The sequence below is a fragment of the Eleginops maclovinus genome, chromosome 2 (genome assembly GCF_036324505.1).
Source record: "Eleginops maclovinus isolate JMC-PN-2008 ecotype Puerto Natales chromosome 2, JC_Emac_rtc_rv5, whole genome shotgun sequence".
Lineage (NCBI taxonomy): Eukaryota > Metazoa > Chordata > Actinopteri > Perciformes > Eleginopidae > Eleginops > Eleginops maclovinus.
The window spans coordinates 6,855,766-6,882,162 of NC_086350.1; the positions used below are offsets into that span (position 1 = coordinate 6,855,766).

At 40.6% G+C, this 26,397-nt stretch overlaps 2 protein-coding genes across 4 annotated transcripts; one reads left to right on the top strand and one right to left on the bottom strand.

Moving 5' to 3' along the window:
• Window positions 1-5,373: 5,373 nt before the first annotated feature.
• On the bottom strand, window positions 5,374-11,686 carry LOC134876891 (aldo-keto reductase family 1 member D1-like). Its single transcript, XM_063902129.1, has 9 exons — window positions 11,541-11,686; window positions 11,158-11,325; window positions 10,962-11,078; window positions 9,783-9,860; window positions 9,445-9,567; window positions 8,954-9,063; window positions 7,856-8,021; window positions 7,633-7,715; window positions 5,374-7,542 (listed from the first exon to the last, which is right to left on the bottom strand). Exons 1-9 carry the CDS (start codon window positions 11,631-11,633, stop codon window positions 7,500-7,502), a joined length of 981 nt encoding a protein of 326 aa, XP_063758199.1. The 5' UTR covers window positions 11,634-11,686; the 3' UTR covers window positions 5,374-7,499.
• LOC134876874 (transcription intermediary factor 1-alpha-like) lies at window positions 11,407-24,103 on the top strand. 3 transcript variants are annotated; one of them, XM_063902083.1, is made up of 18 exons: window positions 11,407-13,448; window positions 13,658-13,776; window positions 14,029-14,176; window positions 14,665-14,797; window positions 15,024-15,140; window positions 15,364-15,478; window positions 15,677-15,823; window positions 15,998-16,112; window positions 17,137-17,516; window positions 19,688-19,816; window positions 19,897-20,002; window positions 20,091-20,148; window positions 20,299-20,431; window positions 20,888-21,222; window positions 21,451-21,580; window positions 22,484-22,558; window positions 22,921-23,058; window positions 23,134-24,103. In XM_063902083.1, the coding sequence occupies exons 1-18, from the start codon at window positions 13,172-13,174 to the stop codon at window positions 23,371-23,373; spliced, it is 2,895 nt and encodes a 964-aa protein (XP_063758153.1). In that variant the 5' UTR covers window positions 11,407-13,171; the 3' UTR covers window positions 23,374-24,103. The 3 variants fall into 3 exon arrangements, with proteins under 3 accessions (XP_063758153.1, XP_063758161.1, XP_063758170.1); XM_063902091.1 differs by having other exon boundaries at window positions 20,888-21,207; XM_063902100.1 differs by having other exon boundaries at window positions 22,938-23,058; window positions 23,134-23,366.
• The last annotated feature ends 2,294 nt before the right edge of the window (window positions 24,104-26,397 follow it).

A 26,397-nucleotide genomic window follows, 5' to 3' on the forward strand; every position in this document is an offset into this window, starting at 1 on the left:
TTTTTAAAAAGTCTCCCAAATTTCAGTAATCTTTCCTGAGTGTAATTAAAACATCACTCCTGCTTCATGAAGCCCCTGCTCCAAAAACATCCTTAATTCAGCCCCCGGAAAGGAGTCTTTATTCCCCCCACAGACCCCGGAGCCCATTCAGAACATTTTCCCACAGCAGGGGTCCAGAGTGACCCGGTTCATGGCGTTTGTTAGAAGGTCACCATCCAGAGGGTCTTTATGGAGGTTAGGACGGGGGAGTAATGTGCTTCTGCTTTTCCTGTTTGAAATCTTTCAGGGTGAGGTCTTTTTTTGTAAACTCCCCACCCCCACCTTAAGTGAAATTATAATTCAAGGCACGGTCACGTTAGCTTTCTATAAAAATAAAGCTGTCTGCTTGACATGACAGATTTGTGCCAGTTAAGACTCTCTGAACAACCAATCTGTTTATTCAGTTACAGAAGTAGTCCAAAACATAAGTTTCTTCAAACCTCGAGCCCCTTTTTCCTATAAAGTAACTTATTCAACTTAAAATCTCTGCAAAACTAGCATGAGTGTAGCTCCTGGTCACACACGATCCTCAACAATCCAAATGTTCATCTTGTTGACTAAATTCATAACTTCACAAGTGCTACATTTTCATTTGTGAAATTTATGAAACTATCTTTCCCGTTTAACCATTTATTGCAGTTATTTGAGAAGCATGACACAAATCTTCTTAATCCTTAATAATAACTTATCACAAGAAAGAAAATAACTCACTTCAAAGTGTCAATCTTCCTTTAAGATTGAGTATGATAATCTGATGTACCCATACAAAATAATAGATCACTTCATGAAGAGAAAATATTGGTTCGACTCTAATTTAAGAAAACAACTACTGGATGATGTTTAAAAAGCAGGTACAACAATAAACTCTGTTTTATGGTTATATTTTTACAGTAAAAGTCTCATGGTGCAACTGTTTCTTTCTTCCAAATCGGAAGGTAGTTGCTCATCCAGATCAGTTGTCGTGCTTGCAAGAGTCCACAGAGGTACAAAATACGATAAAGGAAGACAAAACAACTCTCTCAAGGGGGGCTCATTAATGACCTGTTATTCTTCATTCGTTGAACTCAAATGTGTCGGTTAAATGAAATAAAATAATCTGGTTCAGGGTCTGCAGGAATGGGAAGTTAAAATGTAGCAGCAGTGCAGACATTGTGGGAGCACATTCACGAGGCTTGTTAATGATTAATATTAGATTGCATGCAATACATTTGGTTAACTTGCAGTCAGCGGAAAAAAACTGCGTTGGATATTTTGATTTGACTGCATGTTTGTAAAACCAAAATGTTGGATTGCTGACGAGATTAATAGACCGCCTACTTTAAGGTTTCTGCGAAATTATCAACTGTGCACATACAAATATGTACTCAAACCCTTTTAAAGCGAGGCCTGATCAAATAAGGGGTGTACTGAAGGGTGGAAGCTTCACTGATCATAGGACACATGAAAGATGGAGGCGTCAAACATATCTTAATAGATGTTAAGCACTAACTACAAAGTAACTTGCTTTTGGCTGCTTGGAAAACGTCTGTTTTTGAACATCAGCCATGGAAAGAACTCGCCATGATAGTTGAAGTAGGTAAGAGGTGTGTACACAAAGATTACACAGTGTGTCAATGCAGTGGCAGCAGCTTCAGGCTGATCAAACTCCTACCCTCTCTAAACAAGAAGCAGAGAGTTCTGAGTTAATGAACGTTATACTGGCAATTTTGGAGATTTTTCTACGTCAATGACACGCTTTTCAAGAAGAGCACCGGCAGACTGGGTTTACTTATGCGCAACAAGAACACACACGTTAATATACTGTAACACTACACACAAAGGAATAAGCTGCTATTGTATTTTGCTTGATTATTTGTGCATGAAACATGTTCTGGTGTGTGTAGTCTTCCAAAAATCTTAGTATAATGAGACTGAAAACACTTGAAAAAAGATTCAGTTTAATGTATGGGAGTCATAAACATGGTGAGTAATTATTTTCAACAAGACAAAATATGTATTTAGTTATAACTTTGTATATTTACATTTACATACTTTAGTATCATTTATCTCATATTTTACTTCAGTTAAGACACCCTCAGCACATCATTCTGATCATTTGATAATATGAGGTTTATCTTTCAAAGAGAATGGATGTTATTCTGTCCCTAGGTTTGTTGCTAATATCACCTTTTCTGTGGTAACATACTGCCATCTAGTGGCCAAGTTAGGTATCGTTTTTAATTGTCAGTAAGTTACGTTCTGTGTAGTCAGTGTGCAAACGGTAAAAGAGGGAGAAAGACGTGCCGTTTCTGTTGCTCGCTTATGCACTTGATACAGGACAATCTGTAAGTAGTTATCTTGCAACTAGATCAACTATATGTGCTTAGGTAACTTTAAGCGTATATATTCATGCTTGTCATGTGTAAAGTGTAATTGCATTTAGGTTGAAACATGTTGGGCTAGCTAACAATTCTGTGAAGCTTAGCATTGAACTGGTCCTTTGTTTAGCGTAAATTAAATAGCGTGATGCTAGAATAGGTAAACAATGAAAGTGAGTTGAAACATGTCTTTATTTTGTATTTTGCAGTTTCACAAAAAATTCAACTGTGTCAAGTAAACGCTCTGAAAGCCTCTTCAGACTCCTCGACCAGTTTGTTTAGCTCGCTGTCTAGGCTGTGTAGCGCCACATAGCTGAGGGCAGAAGAGTGAAAAGATTAGTCAACACATCAAGTTATTCACCAAGAGCTACATCTCTAACCAGTCAAGATGTCCGATGCAGATAACACCCCTCCCGTCTCCCAATTGGAAGTTAGGTCAGAGTGTGGATCAGCCAAAACGTCAGCTTCATACCGGTCAAGCAAGTCAAGTGCAAGCCTGGCTGCAGTCCGAGCACGGGCTGTAGCTGAAGCTGCCCGCGACAAAGCCGAGTTTGCCAAACGCCAAATCGATATTGAGGTCGAGAAGGCAAGGATTGAAGCAAGGCTGAATGCTCTAAAGCAGGAGGGTGAGGCTGAAGCAGCCCTCGCTGCAGCAAGAGTCCTTGAGGCGGCAGCTGAAGGCCCAGATGACCGTGAGTTGACCACTCCAGCTATCCCAGTAACAACGCATGAGCCAGTCAAACGCGTTGCAGAATACATCAAAACTCAATTTAAAGCGCCTGAAGAGCCTGAACCTGAGATGGAAGAAAGGCCTCAGCGAGAATCTCAGCCTAGGTACAGTGTGCCACAACCAGTGACTCAGTACACACCTGGGTGGGCTACAGGGACCCCAGCTGGATGGCATCCTTATCGAGCCCCACCTGTCTTTAACATAGGTACCAGAACAGACAACACACATTCACAAAGCAGATCAATGTCCAGAACAACAGAAATCTAAGATCTCGCCACTTACCTTGCACGCCGTGATCTTCTAACCACTGGGTTCAAGGTCTTTGACAACAAACCAGAGACTTATATGTCTTGGAAGTCTATGTTTTGCAATGGCATCGAAGGACTAAACCTCAAAGCCAGCGAGGAGCTCAATCTACTCACAAAGTGGCTTGACGGGGAGTCGCTTCAACATGCCCTGAGGATTAGAGTAGTTCATGTGAACAATCCAGAGACAGGCCTCTGGCGTCTGTGGCAGCGGCTACACAAGAATTACGGCTCATCAGAAGCCATTGAGGCATCCCTGTTTAAGCGTCTGGAAAGTTTCCCCCGGATCTTCTACAAAGACAACCACCTACTGCAAGAGCTCGCTGACCTCCTTCTTGAGCGACAAGCAGCAAAGAACGAAGGCTATCTACCAGGCCTCAGTATTCTTGATACGTTGAGAGGAATAAACCCCATAGTTGAAAAGCTACCGAATAATCTCCAAGAGGCTTGGATCAAGCAAGGAACAAGATATAAGAAAGAACATAATGCTATATATCCACCTTTTTCTTATTTTGTTGAGTTTCTAAACAGTCATGCTGAAATGAAAACAGACCCCAGCTTTATGTTACAAGGCTACAACACGCCACATCCCAAAGCAGAAAAAACACCAGTGAAGCAGACAAAGATTAGAACACCCATCACAGCAAACAAAACAGAAATTGACACGCCTGATGCAAATGCTAATACACCACCTCTTGATCCAGATAAACAATGTCCCATTCATAAGAAGCCACATTCTCTTGCTAAATGTCGGAGCTTTAGAATGAAGACGTTGGATGAGAGAAAAGGTTTACTCGAAGAGCATTCCATCTGCTACAAATGTTGCATATCGACAAGGCACAGGGCCAAAGACTGCAAAGCAGTGATTCACTGTTCAGGGGGCAACAGCAACAGTCACGTGTCAGCACTGCATGCTGGCCCACTGCCCTGGTCAGTGAAAGATCCAAAGACACCTACAGAGGGTCAAGGCGGGGAGCCAGACAACCCAAACTCCATTGAAACCTCGTCCAGTTGCACAGAGGTATGTGGAAAGGGGCTACAGGGAAAGTCATGCTCGAAGATTTGCCTGGTCTATGTTTATCCAACCAGTTTGAAAGCCGTGACCTCTGCAGAGGGCAGTGGCGGCGCGTGCAGTACATGGCTGAGGTCTTTTGGGTACGATGGCGAAAGGAATACATCAGTGGGCTCCAAGACCGACGGAAATGGCGGACACCGAGACCGAACCTACAAGAAGGAGACATCTTCCTGCTGAAGGATGGTCAGGAGAAGAGGAATGACTGGCCCATCGGACTCGTCAACAAAACCTTTTCCAGTGAGGATGGCAGAGTCAGGAAAATAGAGGTCAAAGTCATGCGGAAGGGCGAACAGAGACTCTTCCTACGGCCTATAAGTGAAGTCGTCCTTCTGGTTTCTAAGGACACTGCTTAAGAGACTGTGGACTAATTTGATATCCTTTTCAAATATTTTACATAAGTTTGTTTGGGTGACATCCTTAAGATGTCAGGCGGGGAGTATTCTGTCCCTAGGTTTGTTCCTAATAACACCTTTTTATGTGGTAACATACTGCCATCTAGTGGCCAAGTTAGGTATCGTTTTTAATTGTCAGTATGTTACGTTCTGTGTAGTCAGTGTGCAAACGGTAAAAGAGGGAGAAAGACTTGCTGTTTCTGTTGCTCGCGTATGCACTTGATACAGGACAATCTGTAAGTAGTTATCTTGCAACTAGGTCAACTATATGTGCTTAGGTAACTTTAAGCGTATATATTCATGTTTGTAATGTGTAAAGTGTAATTGTGCATTTAGTTTGAAACATGTTGGGCTAGCTAACAATTCTGTGAAGCTTAGCATTGAACTGGTCCTTTGTTTAGCGTAAATTAAATAGCGTAATGCTAGAATAGGTAAACAATGAAAGTGGGTTGAAACTTGTCTTTATTTTGTATTTTGCAGTTTCACAAAAAATTCAACTGTGTCAAGTAAACGCTCTGAAAGCCTCTTCAGACTCCTCGACCAGTTTGTTTAGCTCGCTGTCTAGGCTGTGTAGCGCCACATAGCTGAGGGCAGAAGAGATGTTTCAGAACAGGATCAAATAAACAACACCCACCCCTCTGCTTCGTTACCACAGAGATGTCTTTCAGCAAGATCCTTAAACCCAAATTCCTCAGGGGCTGAAGTGTTTGGACAGCAGGACAACACAGGTTTTAAACTCCGGCCACTTGAAAAGTAATTACCTGCAACCCCTATTAATGACATCACATTTTTGCAAATAGTTTTTAGAATATACACAGACTGTAGGTTATTTGCACTGCACCTTCTTGACAGGGTTTATGGTTAGATTAAGCTTTAACAGTGGAACAATGGAGCATGCCATTTTAAATATTTGTTCATTGTATCTGGAAGACTTAAACAGAAATTGGGGCTTGAAAAAATGAAAATGCTATGCCTAGAAAATCTAGTTTGTCCAATAATGTCTTCCCTTTTCAGAGGATATTTATTTTGAGAATGTAAATCATGCATTCATACATGTAATTGACTTATTATTGAATGGTTTAGTCATTTTGAAAGTATAATTCCAAAACAAATCTCCTTTCCAGTTAGAATTTATCTAAGAAATCAATGATCATTCATCGTCACAGTGTTTCACAACAAAACAATTGAATTTGTACAAATACAGATGTGCTTTATTTTTGAGATCCAGCACAGCTGAAATCTTTGTTCCCCTAAATAGCATTTGTACTACTTTTCCTACTCTTTTAAGTACATAACTACCTGCTCTATATCTGTGTTTGCTATAACACACAGCTTTACCTTGAACAAGGGACAGGACTTTGGTCAACTTTGATTGTTTTTTAAATGTTCCTGTGAACTGCCATTTGTAGACAACTGTTGTAAAGAAAAACCTGTATCAATATTTCAGCAAACCAGAGCAGCAGGTATGTATTTTTTCTACATATAGGATGTTTATTTCCACATAGTCATAGTTATTTTTTAAACCAATCATTATTTAAAGCAGATGTTGAGTCCATTTCAAGTCAGTGACAATGAATGCTTTTTTAATATTACATAAACTCCTAAGCAAATCCAGCATGAAACTCTTATAGAACAACTTCACGTCTTGTTATCCTTTATTGTGCTTTCCATTTACTGTGAGCTAGAGCCCTCTAGTGTTCCCTGTTAACATGTACCAGAGTAGACAGAGCTCATGGTGGTGGCTCCTGCACCGATGCTCAGGAAAGTTGGTGACCTGGCCCTGGTTGTGGATGGCTGCTCCATTTCCCCATCTCCGGAGGTGCGCAACCTGGGCATCATCCTGGACTCCACTCTCTCCTTCCGGTCCCACATCAACAACATCACCAAGTCTGCCTTCTACCACCTCAGAAACATCTCAAGACTCCGGCCTTCACTCACGCATTCAGTCACAGAGACACTCATCCATGCCTTCATCACCTCCCGTCTGGACTACTGCAACGGTGTCCTGTCTGGACTGCCCACCAAGGCCCTTAGCAGACTCCAGTACGTCCAGAACTCAGCTGCCAGGGTTCTAACCCACACAAAGCCCTGGCAACATATCACTCCCATCCTCCAACAGCTCCACTGGTTGCCAGTCAAGTCACGCATCACCTACAAGATCCTCCTGCTCACCTACAAATCTCTCCATGGACTCTCACCACAATACCTCACATGTCTCCTCCACCCTTACACTCAGTCACGTTCCCTGCGGTCCTCTGACAAGGACCTGTTGGCCACTCCCCGCACCAGGTTGCAAACTTTTGAGGACAGGGCCTTCTCTGCCAATGCTCCCACACTCTGGAACAGTCTACCACTCCACGTCCGCTCTGCTCAATCCCTGCCCATGTTCAAAAAGCACCTCAAAACATTTCTCTGCACTAAGTCCTTTGATCCCTAACCCCCACTCCCCTTTTCCCCTCCCTATGTGTAAAGCGACCTTGGGTACCATGAAAGGTGCTATATAAGTTGAAGTTATTATTATTATTATTATTAGACTTTAATGGTGAAATAAAGGTGACGAAAATCAAAGTCAGTTGGAATACTTTATGGTCAGTAAAGATATTAATAATCATCGTGAAATGGGTACTCTGGATGGTCGCTCCACCTGTGTTGAAACAACAAGAAGTTGCTTTCAAAGCATAATGATGTTAACTTGTTTGTGTTTTTAGAAAAACATTTTAAAGCTTATACTTACATCAGCAGCTCCACAAAGCGGATATTTTTGTTCAGCGCCTCAATGGCTTTCATTTCCTCCTCAGAGAGTGAAAAGTCAAATATCTGGAAGGAAAGATGAGTTGTTTCAGTGAAATAATCTCAATACATTGAAGATTACTGTATAAAATCAATATAATAATTTGCCTTTATTGATAAAAAAACACAAAACTTTCATACATTAAAAGGTATTTACTTAAACCCACCTGGAAGTTGTGTTTGATCCTCTCGGGGCTGAAGCTCTTGGGGATCACGACCACTCCTCTCTGGGCGTTGAAGCGAAGAGCTACCTGAGCCGTGCTCTTGTTGTACTTTTTCCCAATGGATACAAGCAGCTCGTCCTCCAGCAGGGGAGGACATTTCACATTCACCCTAAACCAGGAAAAGGACGAAAACACAAAGACAGAGAGGGAGACGTTTATCTTTAGATTAGTTTTTCGTTTTTTCTTTATCTAAAGCAGCGGTTCCCAACCTTTTTCGACTCAGGGCCCACTTAAGAATACATAAATAAAAAATCCGTGGCCCTCATTCAACCATAAACTATACGGAGGCTAAATAAAGTTCTCAAATTACTTTTTATTTCATTTATAAAAGGAGCTGCCCATCAGTAATAAACAGAAACAAGAAACTAAAAGGTGAGGGGGCTGTCTGCAATAAGCAAATTAATAACTATTTCATTTGGAAATTGAGAAATGCATTCTTATACATAACAATTGCACATCTGTTACACGCATCATTTGTAGTGAGGTAAATCACACATACAATGGTGCAGAAAAAACCCAAACATCAAAACAAACCGAAACCAGTGCATTAAATGAATAGGCCTAAAAAAAATGCTGCAAGTACAGCATGTAGGCTCAGCCAGGAGCAAGAGATCGCTTCGCGTTGGGCTCCCTGATCAGTCTGTTGGGTGTTCTTTTCCCCATAACGACCGCCATTATCCCTTAAATATACACTACGGATGTTTTGTTTTATTATCAAGGTGGTCCCGCGGGGAAGTTCCTACCATCAACTTTCAATTTAAGTTTTGAAAAAAAATATATATATATATATTTAGATGTTTTTTGAAAATTATTTGGCGGCCCACTTGCGATACCTTCACGGCCCACTAGGGGGCCGCGGACCGCAGGCTGAGAACCGCTGATCTAATGAATCATCAATTCCCCTGCTTCTGCGTTACAGAGATTTCAGTGTTTTTAAAGCCTAAAAACCTGTCCTTTTTTTTTTACCTTACATGAAAACGGCACCAGAAGAAACAACACTAACAAAATACCAGCCTTCAGTGAAAAGTGCATGTCTCTTACCAGGAGGCATCTCTGGAGGAGCCAATTGGGCAGTAGCCAACAATCACTATGTCATTCTGACGACAGTACTCCAGAAGCTTGGGCTGTGTGAAATATGGATGGCATTCAACCTACAGGTAAGTGAGAAGAAAATATGTAATTTAGAAAGAAAAACTGTTACTGTGGTCCGACATTACATTAGCACCCTTTGCTCTAAAAGCCAGAATCATATTGGGCATAGAGGGGGAAAGATTGACTCATTTTAACACATAAAGATAAAGAAAAACAAATGTTGATAACATTTTATGATGATCTTAGTCTGTTGAGTTTAAAGCAAACAATATAAGTAGCCAAAGAACACACACAGCCAAACCAGCTACAGACGCTTGTTACAATGTGGGAGCTTTCACATATATTAAAAAAAACTGGTCTATATAATACATTCTAATTAACGACTGTAATACTACACTTTCTCTGAAGTCAGTACGGGTCTGGAGACTAGTGTGGGTCACCTGGTTGGATACAGGTCTGTGTTTCAGGCCGGGTTTGTTGAGCAGCAGCTCCAGCTGTCTGCGGTTGAAGTTGGAGACTCCCAGAGATTTAACCAGCCCTGCGTCTTTGCAAGCCTCTAAAGCCTGTTGAGGAGAAAAAGATTTACATCCTCTGACTGATGGTGATTATCTTTACAGACGCACTGAGAGAGTTGAGACGCATATGAAGCACAGCCGAGCAGAAAGAACAGATCTTTGAATGAAGCTTGGCTTGTCATGAAAATACCATATCCAGACATTTCAGACAAAATGCAGGATAATAAAGCATGTTTATAAATTGGGAATTTAATGGAGCTCACCTCCCATGTTGCACAGAGGTCTGTGTGGTGGTAAATGTGTTTTCCATCCTGGTCTTTTGGATAGAACTCCTTTCCAGGCTAATATTTAAGAACAATTCAATATTTTTGCATAAATAATAGTGGCATGCTTTGGTGTATATTTGTGCAAATATTGTACAAAGTTAGAGCGTGAAGGTGCAGTTGGCTTCAGCGTTGGTTGATTTAACAACTCATACAAATATCTAATATACTGCCCGGCCAAAAAAAAGGTCACAAGCCTGTAGGGGCAGTACTATGATCTGGGGTTGCTGCAGTTTTTCTAGTCTAGGTTCAGCAAAGTTATGTGCCCAAAGAATGAGGTCAGCTGACTACCTGAATATACTGATTGACCAGGTTCTTCCATTTTTCTTCCCCGATGGCACGGCCCGGGCACGTTCCAAGATGACAGTGCCAGGATCCATCGGGCTCAAATTGTGAAAGAGTGGTTCAGGGAGCATGAGACATAATTTTCACACATGGATTGCCCACCACAGAGTCCAGACCTGACCCCGAGTGAGAATCTTTGGGATGTGCTGGAGAAGACTTTGCGCAGTGGTTCGCAATCTCCCGTCATCAATACAAGATCTTGGCGAAAAATTAATGCAAGACAGAAATAAATGTTGTGACATTGCAGAAGCTTGTGGAAACGATGCCACAGCGAATGCGTGCCGTAATCAAAGCTAAAGGCGGTCCAACGAATATTAGAGTGTGTGACCTTTTTTTTTGGCCAGGCAGTGTATATGCCAACTGTAAATGGGGCCAGATAGTTTGAGTTCATAAGCAGATATACCCATACATGGCTGTCTAATCTGATCTGTAGCCTAAAACCAATCATGAGCCACTTTTCACACATGTCCTGCAGCTACTATGCATAAATATAACAGTTTAATACAATTGTGTTGGTTTCCTATCTAGTGCATATAACTTAAAATAAACATTAGATTGTGCATGCAGCTGTGTTGCCAGATGTGTGTTGCCATACTTTCTAGTTCTATTGTGTCTTTTATTTAAAAGAGTTTTACAATAAAATCGTTTAAAAACCTGACAGAGTAAATAAATAAGAGCATTATTTAAACCAAACACTACCAGTGTGACTATCTTAGGTCAATGTTCAGACACTAAATGGCTGGTTGTTAAAAGAACTGCAATCAAATGGTGTACCTTGAAGGCCATAGGGAGTTCAACAATGTAGAGATCCACATAGTCTAGTTTTAAGGCTTTCAGTGTCCTCTCCAAAGCTGGTCTCACCAACTCTGGTGGATGAAATGTATTCCAGAGCTGAGAAAAAGTAACATGAAACTAGTTATACAAGATTTAAATATGATTTATACCACTGACATAGGACAAAACGTATTACCTTCCCACAGTAAAAGATGTCCTTTCTTTGAACGGTCCCATCAGCAATCTTTTCTCTAATAGCTTGACCGACTTCATGCTCATTGAAATACACCAATGCTCCATCGAAGTGCCTGTAACCCACATCTATGGCCAGCTTGACGCACTCAAGTGCTGTGCCTCTGGGTGTCTAATGTAAATCAAAATATAATAGATACATTATTTGACCTGGTAAACATTGAGTCATGCTGCACTTTGTATTGACATTTCTTTTTAATTATTCTCGTTAATGATTATCTGATCAATACAAGAAAGAAACTCCTGCATTATGGAGAGTCCTGAAGCAGCCATTAATAAACGTATCTTACGAACAACTCTAGAAAACAAACATCATATTCTTCTTACTGTTCGAGGGTCTCCATAAGTGCCCAATCCCAGAAGTGGGATATGGTTCCCGTCACTGAGACGGATACTGTGGCTTTCTGCTGTCAGATCCATGACAGGTGTGTGGATAGACTGTGCTGCTATCTAGCCTGCGGCGACCATGGATGTTAACCAAGACTGGGTTATTTATTTATTAAAGACCATGAACCTTGAACCCTGGTGTTGCCGAGTCAAACCCAAACAAACTGACTATGATGTTGGACTTAATTCAAAAATGTTAACCCCTCTATATTGTAAACATTATTCAGCTTTTAATATGCTGTGTTGTGGGCTTGAAAAACTAGACTCACTAATTGTTTTTATGGGTGTGTGTTGTTATTATTGTGGTTCAATACATATGTAAAGGAGCATAAAAAAAGATTAATGAACACAAGATCAACCAGTTATATTAACACACTGATTAATGATCACAGGGGATATGAGTGCAGCAGTATTGCATAACACATTTTAAAAAAACATACCCAATCAATCATAATGTTGTGTGGTTGCAATTACGATGCTAATGCATTTGTAACAAATGTGATATAGGGTGTTCCTGTGTTTACTTATCCCCTGACTGCCCATGTAGACTATCATAAGCATGGTTGTATTATTAATCTTCCGTAAAGAATGGAAACATTTAAAATTCCTTATTTTCTGAACAGATAAACATTTAAGTAGTGCAGTAATGGTCCATATCGACATGTTCAGTTTTTAGGTCAGATGGATTATGTAGCAACAAGTACCTCAAGGAGAAATAACATTACCAGTGTATTACAGCAATGATACTAAAACTGGTCGCTCACCCACTTGTGCTTCCTTTCTGTTGAGTTAAACCGGTATGAAGTTAGGGGAATAGTTATTTTTAAATATCTGTCAAAGGGGGTTACCTTTGGACTGGTCTGACACTTTATAAAATGTGTATTTGACTTTTTAAAACACTTTAAACACATTTAGACAAATAGACACATTCAATACACGTTTAAAAATAGAGGGGTTAAACATTTAAAAGCAAGATATGCTCATCATTTTGCATGAAACGTTTGGAACTGTTTGTGTTCTTGAAAACCTAGAAGTAAGAGTATATTTCAAATTGGATGGATGTAAAAAGGGTATAATAACCTTTAGCTTCACCAGTCTACATATTTACGGTCCTTCAGATTTAAGACAAAATGATAACGACTACTGTTGCTACAAAGTCTACTAAATACTACTACTACTAAACTGTAAACATGAAGTCTCAGTGTGTAAATATCCTCAGCTTGTTTCCCTCTTGTACGAACGCGCGCTATTTGACCCCACCCTCTCATGCAGCAACGAGCGCGTGCGGTGGATTTAAAGAGCTCATCTATCAACATCTGCAGCACGAGACCCCGACCGAGGGTTTCTATTTTGATTCTTCTGGTCTGTGCTCCAGTCGATATATTGTCGCGTTTACGTGAAGATATCATGTTAGCATGCTAAAAAAAAAACATGAGCTGGCAGAGAGTAGGAGGAAAATGAAGGTGTGCTTGTTTGCGAACTATATGAGGAAATGGTCTGCTCTGCTCACCTGTGTGGCAACATATTTTACACACGGAGAGATTTAGCCTTGAAAGCTGAAAGTGCTTGAAATGGATGAACGCACAGGGAAACAGGAGGCGGGGGATGCTGTTGCCTTCACCGCTGAGAACGAAGCTGAGAGCAAGCAAGTGGAGGAGGAAAAGTCCGCTGCATCCGGCCGAAATTACTTGGACTCTTGCCCCGTTTGCACTTTAAACTTTCACAGTCGAGAGCCCCAACTTCTTCCGTGTCTGCACTCTTTTTGCAAGAAATGTCTCCCTTCGCCCTCGAGGAATCTGGCCATGGCAGAGACGCCAAACTCCCAGGTGGACAGCGCGACCAAACCACGTGAGTCACTGTGTTTACAAACAGTCATCGTGGATCCTTAAATACTCATCTTTACTGAAAGCAATAACCAATAGAATCAATGAAGATCTGTAAGACACACGTGTGTTTAAGTGCGTACATTATACACACATGGATGCCTTTCGACTATATGGTGTCCTCTCCCATTTATCTTTTATATAGATTTTAATTTTGATTCTGTTTGCTTCCAGTGAATGTGATCCGGTGTCCGGTGTGCAGGCAGGAGTGTATGGAGGTAGATGTGATGGAAAACGTGTTTGTGAAGGACTCCGTTGAGACTCCCAGCAGCACAGTGGAAAGAACAGTCCAGGTTAGTGATGCATTGCATTACCATATGGGGGCAGCCTTGTCACTAGTTTGTAGGGTCATGGATATACTATTCCTTCATTATAAGCATGGTTGTGTGCCCTGGGCGTTTGAGCAGGGTCAATTAAGGTACTTAACTGGAGTCATAAGGGACATTGATTTTTCTTCTGTCCTATTTACTTGACGAAACAAGAGAGCATGATACCTGAACTACCTGTAATGTATCAGTCTCTGACGCTAACCTCCTCTTCCCTAGCTCTGTATGACATGTGATGACAACACTGAGGCTGCTGGGTTTTGTGCGGACTGTGTTGAGTACCTCTGTGCCACCTGTGTGGAGGCGCACCAAAGGGTCAAATTCACCAAAGACCACACCATCAGGCAGAAGGCAGAAGTATCGCAAGGTACTTTTCCCAGGGTCCTCCCCTCATTTTGATCTTCTATAAATGACTTGCAGTGTTTATATGACAAAGTAAATAATATTGTTCTTTAAGCTTCTGATGCTCCATATGTCTTAAAATGAAGAACCCTGTGGAGTTTGTGCACTCACAATAGTTTACATTCTTACACAGACTATTACTAATCTTTAAATAAACTTTAGGCCTATTGGTCAATGATGGTAATACTTAAACATTACTTAAACCGTTTTTTTATTGTTTGAATGATAGATGAAATTTAATTTCATCCAATTTAAAAACAAATTACAGCTAATTAGACACATTCCAACTCAATGAAATAATGGAACACATTGCTCGTGTAGTGCAGTGGAATTTAAAAAAAATGAAATTAGTTTGAAAAGCAGAACCCAACATGGTATTATTAATGGTCAGATTTGAGTTGTATGGTACCCAGAATGAAATGAAATGTTCTCTGCCCTCCTATTGTTCCCCAGAAGTCAATGGTGTGTTGACTCAGAGGCCGGTGTTCTGTGACATCCACAAACAGGAGGCGCTGAAGCTCTTCTGTGAGACCTGCGACCTGCTGACCTGTCGTGATTGCCAGCTGGCCAAGCACAAGGAGCACAAGTACAGTCACAATTTACAATATAACACAATACATATTAAGGTACATTTCTGTCTTTATTTAAACATTACAACGATATTTTAATCACTATAACATGTCCCTTCTGAAGAAGTGTCACTCAACCCGTGTTTTAGGAGTGCTGTTGCACATACCATAATCCCTGTCTCCCATTGAGATGTTTACTATTTATATTATTGCATCCGCTGACTTTATGTTCTTTTTGACTAGTTACCAGTTCCTTGAAGATGCTTATAAGAACCATAAACAGCACATGCAGAGCATGACCCATCAACTGCAGGAGAAAAAGAAAACTATTGAAGAGGTATCAAACTCCATAAACAACAGGTATGTATTTCCCCACAGCAAAAGATATGTCAAGTACGCAAAACATATACAAAAGAGGAACGTACTTATAGTTTATAGAACTGCTGTTGCAACTTCCACATGATGTCATCCACACAATTAACTGTAATCATGCCTACCTCCAGTAATAATTCACCAAATGTGTTAATACGTGCTTGATTTTGCAAATCATTTAAAAGTTTTAATATTTATGTATGATTTTCAGACTCCTTCAGGTTCATCAGAATCGTGCGTCTGTTCATAATGAAATAAACAAATCCATCTGCAGTTTGATTCTTGAGATAAACAAGAAGGGCAAGATGCTAGTTAATCAACTTGAGGTAAGACAAACGCTTTTGAATATATAACGCATATAACCAAACAGTGTTAATTCTAAGTTGCATGCTGAAGACTGCTGTTTTTTGTCCAAAGGACATTATTTGCTCGCAAACTCAGTTACCTGTCTCCCCCAAAGGCCAAGATCTCATACCCTCAAGCTGTTTAAGCACTGCAGATGTTCCCTTATCAATGTTTTCCAGGCTGTAACAAAGGATCATGAGAGTGTCCTGCGAAAACAGCAGGAGGACATCGGCTATCTATCCAGACACCTGGATCATGTCATCAACTTCACCAAATGGGCCACAGCCAGGAATGGGGGCACGGCCCTGCTGTACTGTAAACGCTTGGTAAGGCTTATCTGATCATTCACATCTCACCAGTTTCCCAGCATGAAATTCAGCTCTGAAAGCCACCTAGGAGAGTGGTCTTTCTCTCTGACGTGATGAAGTGGGAACATATGCCTTTTGTATCACACAAGAGTCTTCCTCTGAAAATTATTAATAATATCCCTTCTGTCGCAGATTCTGTTTCAGATTGGAAACCTCCTGCGGGCAAAATGCAGTACCTCGTTTATACCACAGAGCACTGTACGCTTCCAGAGTCGATCCTCTTATTGGGCCTCAAATGTGGATCTGGGTAAGACATACACAAACATCTGGCTAAATTAAGCTAATCTAGATCCCTGTTTTGTTTTCATTTGGCCTTTTTGTGAATCAGTAGTTTTAAAACTTCTAAACCCTACCTAATTTGACTGGAAAGTACTTCTGACTAATTTTAAGACTATTGAACTGGTCAACTGCCACAAAATCTGGTTTTATAAGATAAAAGCCATGATGATCATTTTCACAAAATGACTTATAATAAAAAAGCATGACAATGCTAGTGGCAAACCTTGCAGACACAGCATGATGCTAGTGCTAGTTCGATCAGGTGTATACCCTTTGGAATGATCATCTGTTACTTAAGAGTCTCTTTCTTCACTTTAAAATCTCAATTATTCAATAATTATACTCTGGCTAGTTACACTTCTTTTCTAAAAATCCCATTTGAATCTTGTTTCCATACCATTGTTTCGGCCTTTTCATATCTGCATTCAAGTTATATAACTTACCGCTTGATATGTTGGTTCCCCCTTGTCATTTGGATGAAGGGCCGAGTGCCTAATTGGCCCGAAAAGCTGTGCTGCTGCAGCAATTTCATCTCTAGCCTGACAATTGTACTAAAACATTGCTATATTATAAAGGTCAGCCAAAGAAAATTCAACATCAAAAGTTTTGACTCTAGAATTTGGTAAGTAGAAATCCCAATATGCTCTTGGTCAAACATCTTTTTCCTGAGGGTTTTCTTTTGTTTGTTTTATATTATTGTAAATTAAATATCTTTGGGATTTGAACTGTCAAAACAAGCCATTTGCTCTGGGAACATTTTTCAGTATGTTGTAATGACACTTTATCCAAAACATTTTCAACGGATTAAAAGTATAATCAATAATTTATGTGAGATCAGTGTTATTAGCTGCAAAGCATGACATGTTTTCCCTCTTAATAGCCCCCAAAGTCACACAAACCATCCATGCAAACTTTGTCTTTCCCACATTTCTCTGCAGAAGTTATGTTGTATTATGTAACTTGCATCCTGTCTTGTGTTTCTGTTCCCTCAGGCTCTTTACTGGTGGAGAGTGCACCAGGCCACCAGCTGGGCGGTTTTCAGGGTATCCCTCATCAGCTCCCCCACCCTGCGTCGGGCCCCTCAGGCTCACCCCACAGCTTTGCCCTGGGAGCACCCCATAATACTCTGGCTCAGCTCCAGATGCAGGTGGAGAAGCTAAACCCACAGGCCAACTGGCAGCCCCAACCATCTCCTCCACCTTGGACGTGGTACCAGAGTGTCCGACTTCAGCGAACCATCCCTGGGCCCCTGCAAGGAGGCCCCGCCCCCTCCCACAGTATGATGCCCCAACCAGGCCGCAGGTTCATGGTGCCACCTCCCAACCACGTCAGCCCAACTAGCAGCTTACCAAGCCCTGGGTTTACGTCCCAGGTTAGTGTGTGTGTGTGTGTGTGTGTGTGTGTGTTACATTTGACAGCCAAGTCCTCCTAACAAGCACCGACAGTGAATGGTTCTGTCCTAAATAGATCTGACAGCATTCCTATCTTCGGCAATTTATGTCTTTCCTTGTCAAAATAGATTTTAGTCTAGCTCGAGCTTATGACTCAAAATTATAAAATAAAACCGTGAAATCTGCGGTGCAACAGCAGCCAACAAGTGACAGAGCAGACCCAAGATTCCTTAAGACAGAAATAGTTGATAGTATCTCGTCATCCAAGTTGTTTAGTCTACTCTACAGGGTGTTTTGGTTCCAGCTTTCAAATGTAGGCTCATTCACAGGACGATGCTGCTGTGTGAAGTGCACACATACGTTGTGTCACACCGATGTGAACGAGCTGTTATAGCTGCATAATGAACTGTTATACATTCTTGGTAGTAAAGAAATATACCAGGGTTTTCATATGTTACTTCAAATCACTTATAATTAAGGATATTAGTCATAATAATAGTGTTTCTCTTAGCAAACTGTAGTTGTTCTGTAATTGTTTTTGAGATTGTTTTCTGGGCTTGCTGTTTTTTCTATTATTAACTATTGTGCAATCAACTTAAAGAGATTTAAGGATCAATCTTTCAAAGTTTATTTATATAGCCTTATATCACACATTTGACATTTGTCACAGTGGACTTTACAGTTTGTAAATAATATGAATACCAATATGACACCCTCTGTCCTTGGACCCTCACATCGGAAAAGCAAAAACTTCCTAAGAAACCCCAGAGTTACGGGGAAAATAATGGAAGTAACCTTGGGGAGAGCAACAGAGGAGAGGATCCCTCTCCCAGGACGGACAGACGTGCAGTAGAGGTCGTGTTTAAATTAAAGAGATAGGCCCCGGCTGGGTGGGGAACCTGCACCGTAAGCCGGCGACCCGTGTTCGATTCCCGACCCGTGGTCCTTTCCGGATCCCACCCCGACTCTCTCTCCCACTTTCCTGTCACTCTCCACTGTCCTATCCGATTAAAGGCAAAAAGCCCCCAAAAAATATCTTAAAAAGAAAAAAAAAATGAAAGAGATAATACATTTAGTCCAAAATGCTTTAAAATGTATGTGTCTAAGAAAGCGATGGATCCAGGTGGATGTCAGCAACCCTATGACAGCCATCGGGTGTACTGTGGAGTGGGTAAGACTGTTTTTATTGGCAGGCTAGCAGAATCCAATGATTAGCACCAGCGAACTCTGCAACTAGAAGGTCTGGATGAAACGTGTTGAAAACGGTCTCCACTGATAAATAGCACGCTGGCTAACTTGGAAATGAGGTCCTATGTCACAAATTCTGAACTACCCCTTTAACAAAACCTGGTAACAGAACAGATATTCTTAAGTGTGTCCTTTTAAGTAAGCAGGAAGTCTGCTTTTTTGTCTACTGCAACTGTTTGTGCAGATTCATTTGGAAATAACCACCTCAATGTCATTTTGATAAAACAAAAAGCTGACATCATAAGGCAAGTGAATATTCATATTGTTTTAAAATCAATAAAGTCTGGAAGGTTTGCAAAATAATTGAAGTAGACATTGCAAATATGGTTTCAAATCAGAAGTATTTCATATGAAAATCAAAAAACCCTGACCTTTTAAACTACATTCATCAGATGCTTTTTCTGACATGTTGCATAACAAAACTGTCCTGACTTTGGCAGAACTTGTAGGATAATTGTGCACCAAATCCCTCAAGTAAAACATAGGTTTTCCGAGCCTTTAAATTAAGTATATGTCACTAAGTGGTGTGTAATTTTAGTATTGTGTCATGTGTTAGAATCTGTTGGTAAACTCCTTTTAGGTGTATCCCAACAAAAGTGCATCAGTAAATTTAAATATTTTATAAAAATGCTTGAGATTTGGAGTGATAAGCTGCTTCCTCTATTAACATATCCCAAAACACAAGTCAAATAAGCCTCAAACTTCCTAGTGTTTGGTTTATTGTTTAATCCTCTCTGTTCAGGCTGTTGCCAAGAGGGGTCGACCCCCGCAGCGGCAACAGGGTATTGAAAGCGCACCGTGTCCGCTCCAGATCCATCATCACATGCTTACAGCCGCTGACAGGAATGTAGGATAAAAATGATTGCAGCCAGTCAATCCATCTTTCTGTTTCTCCGTCTGATAGCCTCTGAGGGGGATGGGAGGCAGCTACCAACCCAAACCCATGGACGTCTTCTCCTCTCCACCTTTCTACACCCATATTACACCACTGCCCATCAATAGTGGTGTCTGCTCGCCTCAATCACAACAGACGGCAAGTGAATCCATATATCCATTTTGTATATTGATATAGATGCTTACAGTTTAGTAAACAACATGCAATGCTGTGTTTAGATTGAGCCTACGTATCTGAATAAGAGGAATGATTCAGGCGGTTCGATGTACATGCTGAAACCCAACTATCCCCAGAGCCTGCCACCATCTTTTCAACACATAAATGGTATGTGTGTGCCATCTGTCATTTGTACATTTTCAGACTGTATTGCTGTGTTCTATATATCAAAACTGATTTTTTGATTTCTCTCAAGTGCAAGGACAGCAGAATTCACCCGGGTATGCTGCTGTATCCCAGGAGGAGAAATCAGGGTGAGGACACATCTGCTCACACACAGAAGCACAGATTCTGACTATCTGAACAGTGCTGCTTTGAAATGACCCCAGTCTCTTTGTGCCAGTTTTGGTCCCTCCAGTGAATTTAGATTTTACTCTTGATTGGTTCATTATTTTTTTCCCAAGCACTGTTACCTGGAAACCTCCAGAAGCAAAGCAGTCCGGTGGAGCAGTGGGCTCTGCTGTCAAGAAAAGACGAAGGTCGTCACCAGGGCCAATCATAGTCATCAAAGATGAGCCAGATGATGACAGTGGCTACGTAAGGGGACAATAGATTATTATTAGTCTATTGATTTTCAATCTGCCATAGAGGATAATTTTGGTTTAATCTTTAGACAGTTACTTCAGCATGATTGCATTTTGAACCAACACAGTATGATTTAAAGAAAAACTGTTTCGTACAATTTAGCCGTCATCTCCGATACCTGCAAATGCTATTGATTGCCATAACACTGTACTCACTAGAGTTATTGATCTGAAGAGGCAGAGATTATCTGTCAGACAGACAAAAGAACACAAGTGGTTAGACAATTTGTAACCATGCCAACAGCTTTGGGAGATTTCCTATGGATTTTTTTTATTTAGAGGTAGAACCCAAAGCCTTGAATGTGAGTTATTATACATTTTTGGGCAGAAAAAAATGGTCTGTGCAAATACAAATGTAGCCTTACTATGGACCAAGAGGAAGTCTTTTTTCTCTGTTTGTGGATTTCAGCTCCAAGCCCATCAAAGAGCCAGCCTCCCTGACAGCACAGGTGACCAACCCCAAATCAGTGCTCCTCTTCAAAGCACAGAGGACAAATCCCATAGTCCTTCACAGCCTCCATGCAGCCCACGGGACCAGAGCAAGACTAATGCTCAAAATCACATCCGTGCCCTGGGAGGAGAACAGCAGGTAGACCAAGCCCTGCTGGAGGACTCTAATGAAGTCCTGTGTGCTGCGTGTCACACAGGCAGAGAGCTGCTGTGCTGTGATCAGTGTCCCAGGGGGTTTCACCTTTCGTGCCATGTTCCAACTCTCTTCAAATCTCCCAGGCAAGCTCTGACAGGGCAAGTTGATGTATTTATAGTCTCAGTGGAAAACCTTTAACTTGTGCTTCGTTTGATGTCACTGTTTGCACAAATAAGAACCCTTGTGCTACTAAGAAAGAGGCTGTTTTTGACACGTTATTTTCACTTTTTGATGTGAGGTTTTCATCTGAGAGCAGCGTTATGCACTTGGTCTGTTTGATCCCTCACTGGCTTTTTGTGTTGAGTCTCTGAAATGTCTCTTTACAGTGGGAAATGGTTTTGCTCATTCTGCCGCAACCTGTTAGTTCCAGAGATGGATTATGACTGCGAACCTGAAGCCAAAACAGTGAAAAAGGAGCCCAATTCTGAAGGAGGATTTCACCCTGTGGACAAACGAGTAAGTACTGTATTTATTTTCTTTCGGAAAGTAAACGCATCACTTTTCCTTTTATTTATATGAAAGTTTGTAGTTTCAAACATTGTCATATTTTACCAAAATATGGATGAATGGTTAAATTCTGTCTCTATCCCCACCTTACTACGTCCATTAAGGACAATTACATCGTTACAGCGCCCCCCTCCTGTTACTTCATTGAACAGACTCACTCGTAATCCTAGCTCACTCATTGGTTAGCCTAACAAACTCACATCTTCCTTGTTTATTGGTGTACATTTTAACACCAGGCATATTATTGTATAATTCTCCCAAACAGGAGCAGGTGTTTGTTACACAAAGCACTGTAAATGTACATAATCATATGGATGAAGGAAGTGGCTTTACTAGTTTATATGCATCATTTTATCACATTCTTTTCAACGGTAAAAGCGCTGCTACTGTTGGAAACATTTGTAAGACAACGAAACAAAGCTTTCCACAGCTAGCATTCTCCATTAGGTTCAAAACGACAAACCACCTTTCAAGTTTTAAGGTTGTGATATGGATGGATTACCACTGTTTGACCAGCAACCATATTATTACTATTGGCCAGCTTTTTTATGCAGACTTATTACATTTGTGCAATTCTGTTTTTAAAATGAAGTGGCTTACAATACTTTGAGGCTTATTAAAAACAATATGTTGCAGGCAAAGCATGTTTTAATGGATCTGTTTTTCAAATTAGAACAGCTACAACTTGGTGTTACACATAAATTACATAAGCATCAGATAAGTTCTGAGAGGCAATCCTGGTACTTGTGTCATGTTAAACATATTCCGATGCAATAGACTATATAGATTGTTGAATTGTGTTTTCTTCATCCGTTGTATATTAAGTCAATGGTCTGTTTTCCACTGTTGCAGAAGTGTGAGAGGCTGTTGCTGCACTTGTTTTGCAGCAAGCTGAGTACAGTCCCTCAAGGCCGTGTATCCCCCTCGGTGAGTTGGAAGCCTTGCGGGCTACAGGCAAAAAATAAATCCCAGGATTAATGTCACATGGAATTACGGGAGTAAATACAGAGACATTATGCAACTTTTAATCAGGTTTTATAAATATACAGGCATTTGACCTGCTGACACAGAGCTTGTAGTAATTGTTATCTGCACTTACATGCAGTGCACATTTTTGGGCATGAAATACCTCTGTCTGCATGACAAAATGGGTTAAAAATCACTGACATCTTGTGCACAATCCAGGCTTGTAATAGTTTATACTGTATATATGAGATATTAATCATGTTTTTACATCTTCCCATGAAGTTGTATTCTTTTTATTATCTCTCCCTTTCTAAATACTGTAGGTGTGTGCTAATAACAGGGTGACTATAAAGGGGCCAATGAATCTTTCCGCCGTGAAAAAACGACTGGAAGCAAAGCAGAGTCTGTGCTACCAAAGCCCTGCAGAGTTTGTGTCGGACATCAGGCTTATCCTCAATCAGGTACTGTAGAAATACTTGTCAAACTGATTCCTTTAGTTCCCCTCACCTGCTAATATACTTCTACTTACATGGCAGGTTGACACAGAGGTCACCATGGCAGGCGGAAAGCTTGAAGAGCAGTTTGAGGAATACCTGAAGAGCATCTTCCCTGAGCATATCTTTCCAGAAATCAAACAGGAGATGATACCTTCTGCTCCCCCTGAGTCTCTTTTCTCCTCTTTTGACCACAAATCCCAGCATGCAAAGCGCCTGCACACATGTCCAGATTTCCAGGACACACCGAGCTGTCCCAGTGGAGAGGAGGGAGAAGTATGAAAGAAACACATCTTTTGAAATGTTCAAAAGCACTGCCAGCACCCGCTCATATGCGGTGTGTTTACTTTATACTTATACTATAAACTATACTATGTTCTGGACCAAGCTGCATGGCAAATGTTGCATTTACTATGAATTCAAAGACATAAAGAATAGGATTTATGCAAAATGTCCATACAAGCAGAACATTTGGGTGTTTACAGGGTAAAGCTGAACCGGCCATTAAGGTGAGCAGTCTTGTTTTGGTTAAGTTATGAGATCAAGTCATCAATTCACTCACGTTAAGTGCATTCATTAGCTCTGAGCTTGCATACTGTGGTCAGGTCTCGTGTGTTTTTCTGGTTCAGCTCTCCATGTGTAAATAAAGTTCAGCGGAAGCATGATAATCATGCAGCTTTGATGTTTTTTCCATCGAATGTGGAAAAATATGTTTCGAGGCCACTCAAGAAAAACATTGGAGCCAAAACTGTTTACATTGTCAAATTTGTGTGCAATATTTCTGATTTGTCTATACCTTAGATGTTATTTCCTCTTCTACTTATGTCTATTTGAAATAAGGTTATTGGATTTTATTGTGAAGAAGTAAGAATGCAAATGTAATATGATACAATCTAAGATCATTTTAATTCAGTAACTTTTCTTTCCACACCAGAAGATTAAGTTACAAACTAACTGTCATGCACCTAATCTTGCAGGTGTTTACAGGGTAAAATAAAAACATGGTACCTCACGTCTCAGTATGATTACGGGCAACCAAAAATGTACCACATAAACCTCCCTGGCTCTATAAATGCACGTTAATGAGGTCTATTAATGTCCTACTTTAAAACCAGACACGTATCATTCCCCTTAATCCAACACACTTTAAAGTTAAGCAATGCTTCTTCCTCAACAAGTTCCTACAGTTGTGTTGACTAACAGCATCCAGTCATTTGGGCCCCACAGGGCCGGCCCCTGGCTGCCTGGCTGTGTTACCGGGCCTCGGTGATTGACACAGACGTGGCAGAACAAGCTTTGTTGAGCTTCAAAGGAACTGTACTGCACCCCCCACAACAAGATTAACACTGTTTGAATGCCACTCCAATTTCCTCCACCTAAGAGCTAAGAGGTCATCTCACGCTGCTGTTTCTCGTTAAAACCCAAATGTAGATTTGAGCCGGAGTGATGGTAGTTTCTGGAAGGCATCAGAAGTTGGTCGCAGAGCTTTACCCGGCCAGGCATCACGCCCAACACTGTTCTGGGTCTCATGTTGGGGCATTCTTCATTCATTTTATGGCATCTAAAGTTCTATTATCTATTCTTGCAATACACAAAGGCTGAGATAAGACTTAGGAAAGCAGTAAAGGAGTGTCCTGTGTTGAAGTAACAGTTACATAACAGAGAAGAGGGGGGGGGGGGTCCCTGACTGACTGACTGACTGATAAAAGTCTGCAGGAACTATTCCTGTGCTGCTATAGCATAGGTCTACCTTTTTAACAATGCACAGTTTAAATATGTTTCCAGGACTATACATTTCTGCATGTTTTACTTACAAAACTTGACATGACTTTTCGCCAGTTTGATTTATGAACAGTGTTTTTTTTTCTACAAATCCAAACACTGGGTTTATATTGTTTGCTAAGTTTAAAAAATAATTGCTTTTGCTTTACAATATAAGTATAAAGTAAAAGACATAAATAAAAGCAGACGTGTTGTTCAATGTGATGGATTACTCCCTCAAGCATGTTCTGGGCAAGCTCACTTTCACCCAACAGGGGGATTTATTTCAAGTGGATTTTATTGGGAACAAATAATCCTGGATATCAGTAATTAAAAAGACAGCTGTATCTTCCAAAAAAGAAAGAAAAATAACATATTTAAACTTAATTCATTCAGATAAGAGTTAATGTAGAATGTTTTGAAATGAAGAGCACAGAGATTGAGACTCAACTTACTTTGACACAGTGCAGTTACAGTTTATGAGTGCCATATACTTGTGGGCTTTCCTGTAGGCCTGATATCAAAACTTGGGTGATGTTTCTAGACTGGCTAGACTGGTGGTGGAGACATGTGGCTTTGATTAGAAGATCATTTAACCTCTTGCTGTCACCATGCCCAGAATCAGTAGACTGATTGAATTTGCAGAGGGTTTTAGTTGGTACAAAATGTTTATAATGCAGCCTAGCAATTATTTCTCCGCTTCTTGCCAAATCCTGTAGACTTGTGTGTGTTAGTGTGCAGGCAAGTGTGGCTTCCTTTTCACAGCTCATGATCACATTGGCTGACGGTTTGCCCACATTATTTGGAACTGATACAAAAGCTTTAATTCATTAACGTTAAAGCAAATGCCTCCTTTTGTTTTGTATGGCTGTGAACTTCAGTAAAGAGAAAATAGGATCAGCTTGGACGAGGGACCTTAAATACCTCTGTGCAGAATGCAGATACATCATCAATGAGGATTTATATATAATGGAGCATGAAACAGCACAAAGCCAGTTTGATTTATCATCATCTTTAAGGTGCAGTGAACTGAAAATGTAGCAGTGAATAAATAGATATGTGCAGACAGAGACAGTGACAATCTATTGTTTCTTTATTCCCCCTATTTCCTCTAACTAAGATATCCAAAAAGCTTTCAAGGCTTGTAGTCTCGACATAGCCACAAGATATTTTTTAAAATACCTCAAAACAGGCTCCAGATGTTGAGTAATCAGCACAATCATTAGTCACAGACTGAAAAAGTCTACTTTGCCACTGATGGGAAGACAATTTCCATGTGTGCATGCATACCTCACAGCACAGTAGCCTGAAGTCACTTGCAATTCCTCCTGAAGGCAATAAAAAATATTTCAGCCCACATCTCCCTGGGTAGTATTTCAGGTCTTCTACTTTCCATCACACATAAATGTGTCAATCATTTTCAACATTTTTAGAAGGATAGGTTTTTTGTATTAACATTCCTGTCCGGAACTTGTATTAAATTACAGTATGAATTCACGTGTTAAAACCAATGTGTAAGTAACATATGTGCTAGACAACATATTT

Bases quoted from the DNA above. Each gene is read 5' to 3' on its own strand.
- LOC134876891 (XM_063902129.1), bottom strand. From the start codon at position 11,633: ATGGATCTGACAGCAGAAAGCCACAGTATCCGTCTCAGTGACGGGAAC. The intron at 9,064-9,444 runs GTGACCCACACT...ACTTACCTGTAG, and splicing joins ACAGACCTGTATCCAACCAG to GTTGAATGCCATCCATATTT. The intron at 8,022-8,953 runs GTAAGAGACATG...TTCCTGGTTTAG, and splicing joins TCCTCCAGAGATGCCTCCTG to GGTGAATGTGAAATGTCCTC.
- LOC134876874 (XM_063902083.1), top strand. From the start codon at position 13,172: ATGGATGAACGCACAGGGAAACAGGAGGCGGGGGATGCTGTTGCCTTC. The intron at 14,798-15,023 runs GTACAGTCACAA...CTTTTTGACTAG, and splicing joins GCCAAGCACAAGGAGCACAA to TTACCAGTTCCTTGAAGATG. The intron at 19,817-19,896 runs GCAAGTGAATCC...TGCTGTGTTTAG, and splicing joins CGCCTCAATCACAACAGACG to ATTGAGCCTACGTATCTGAA.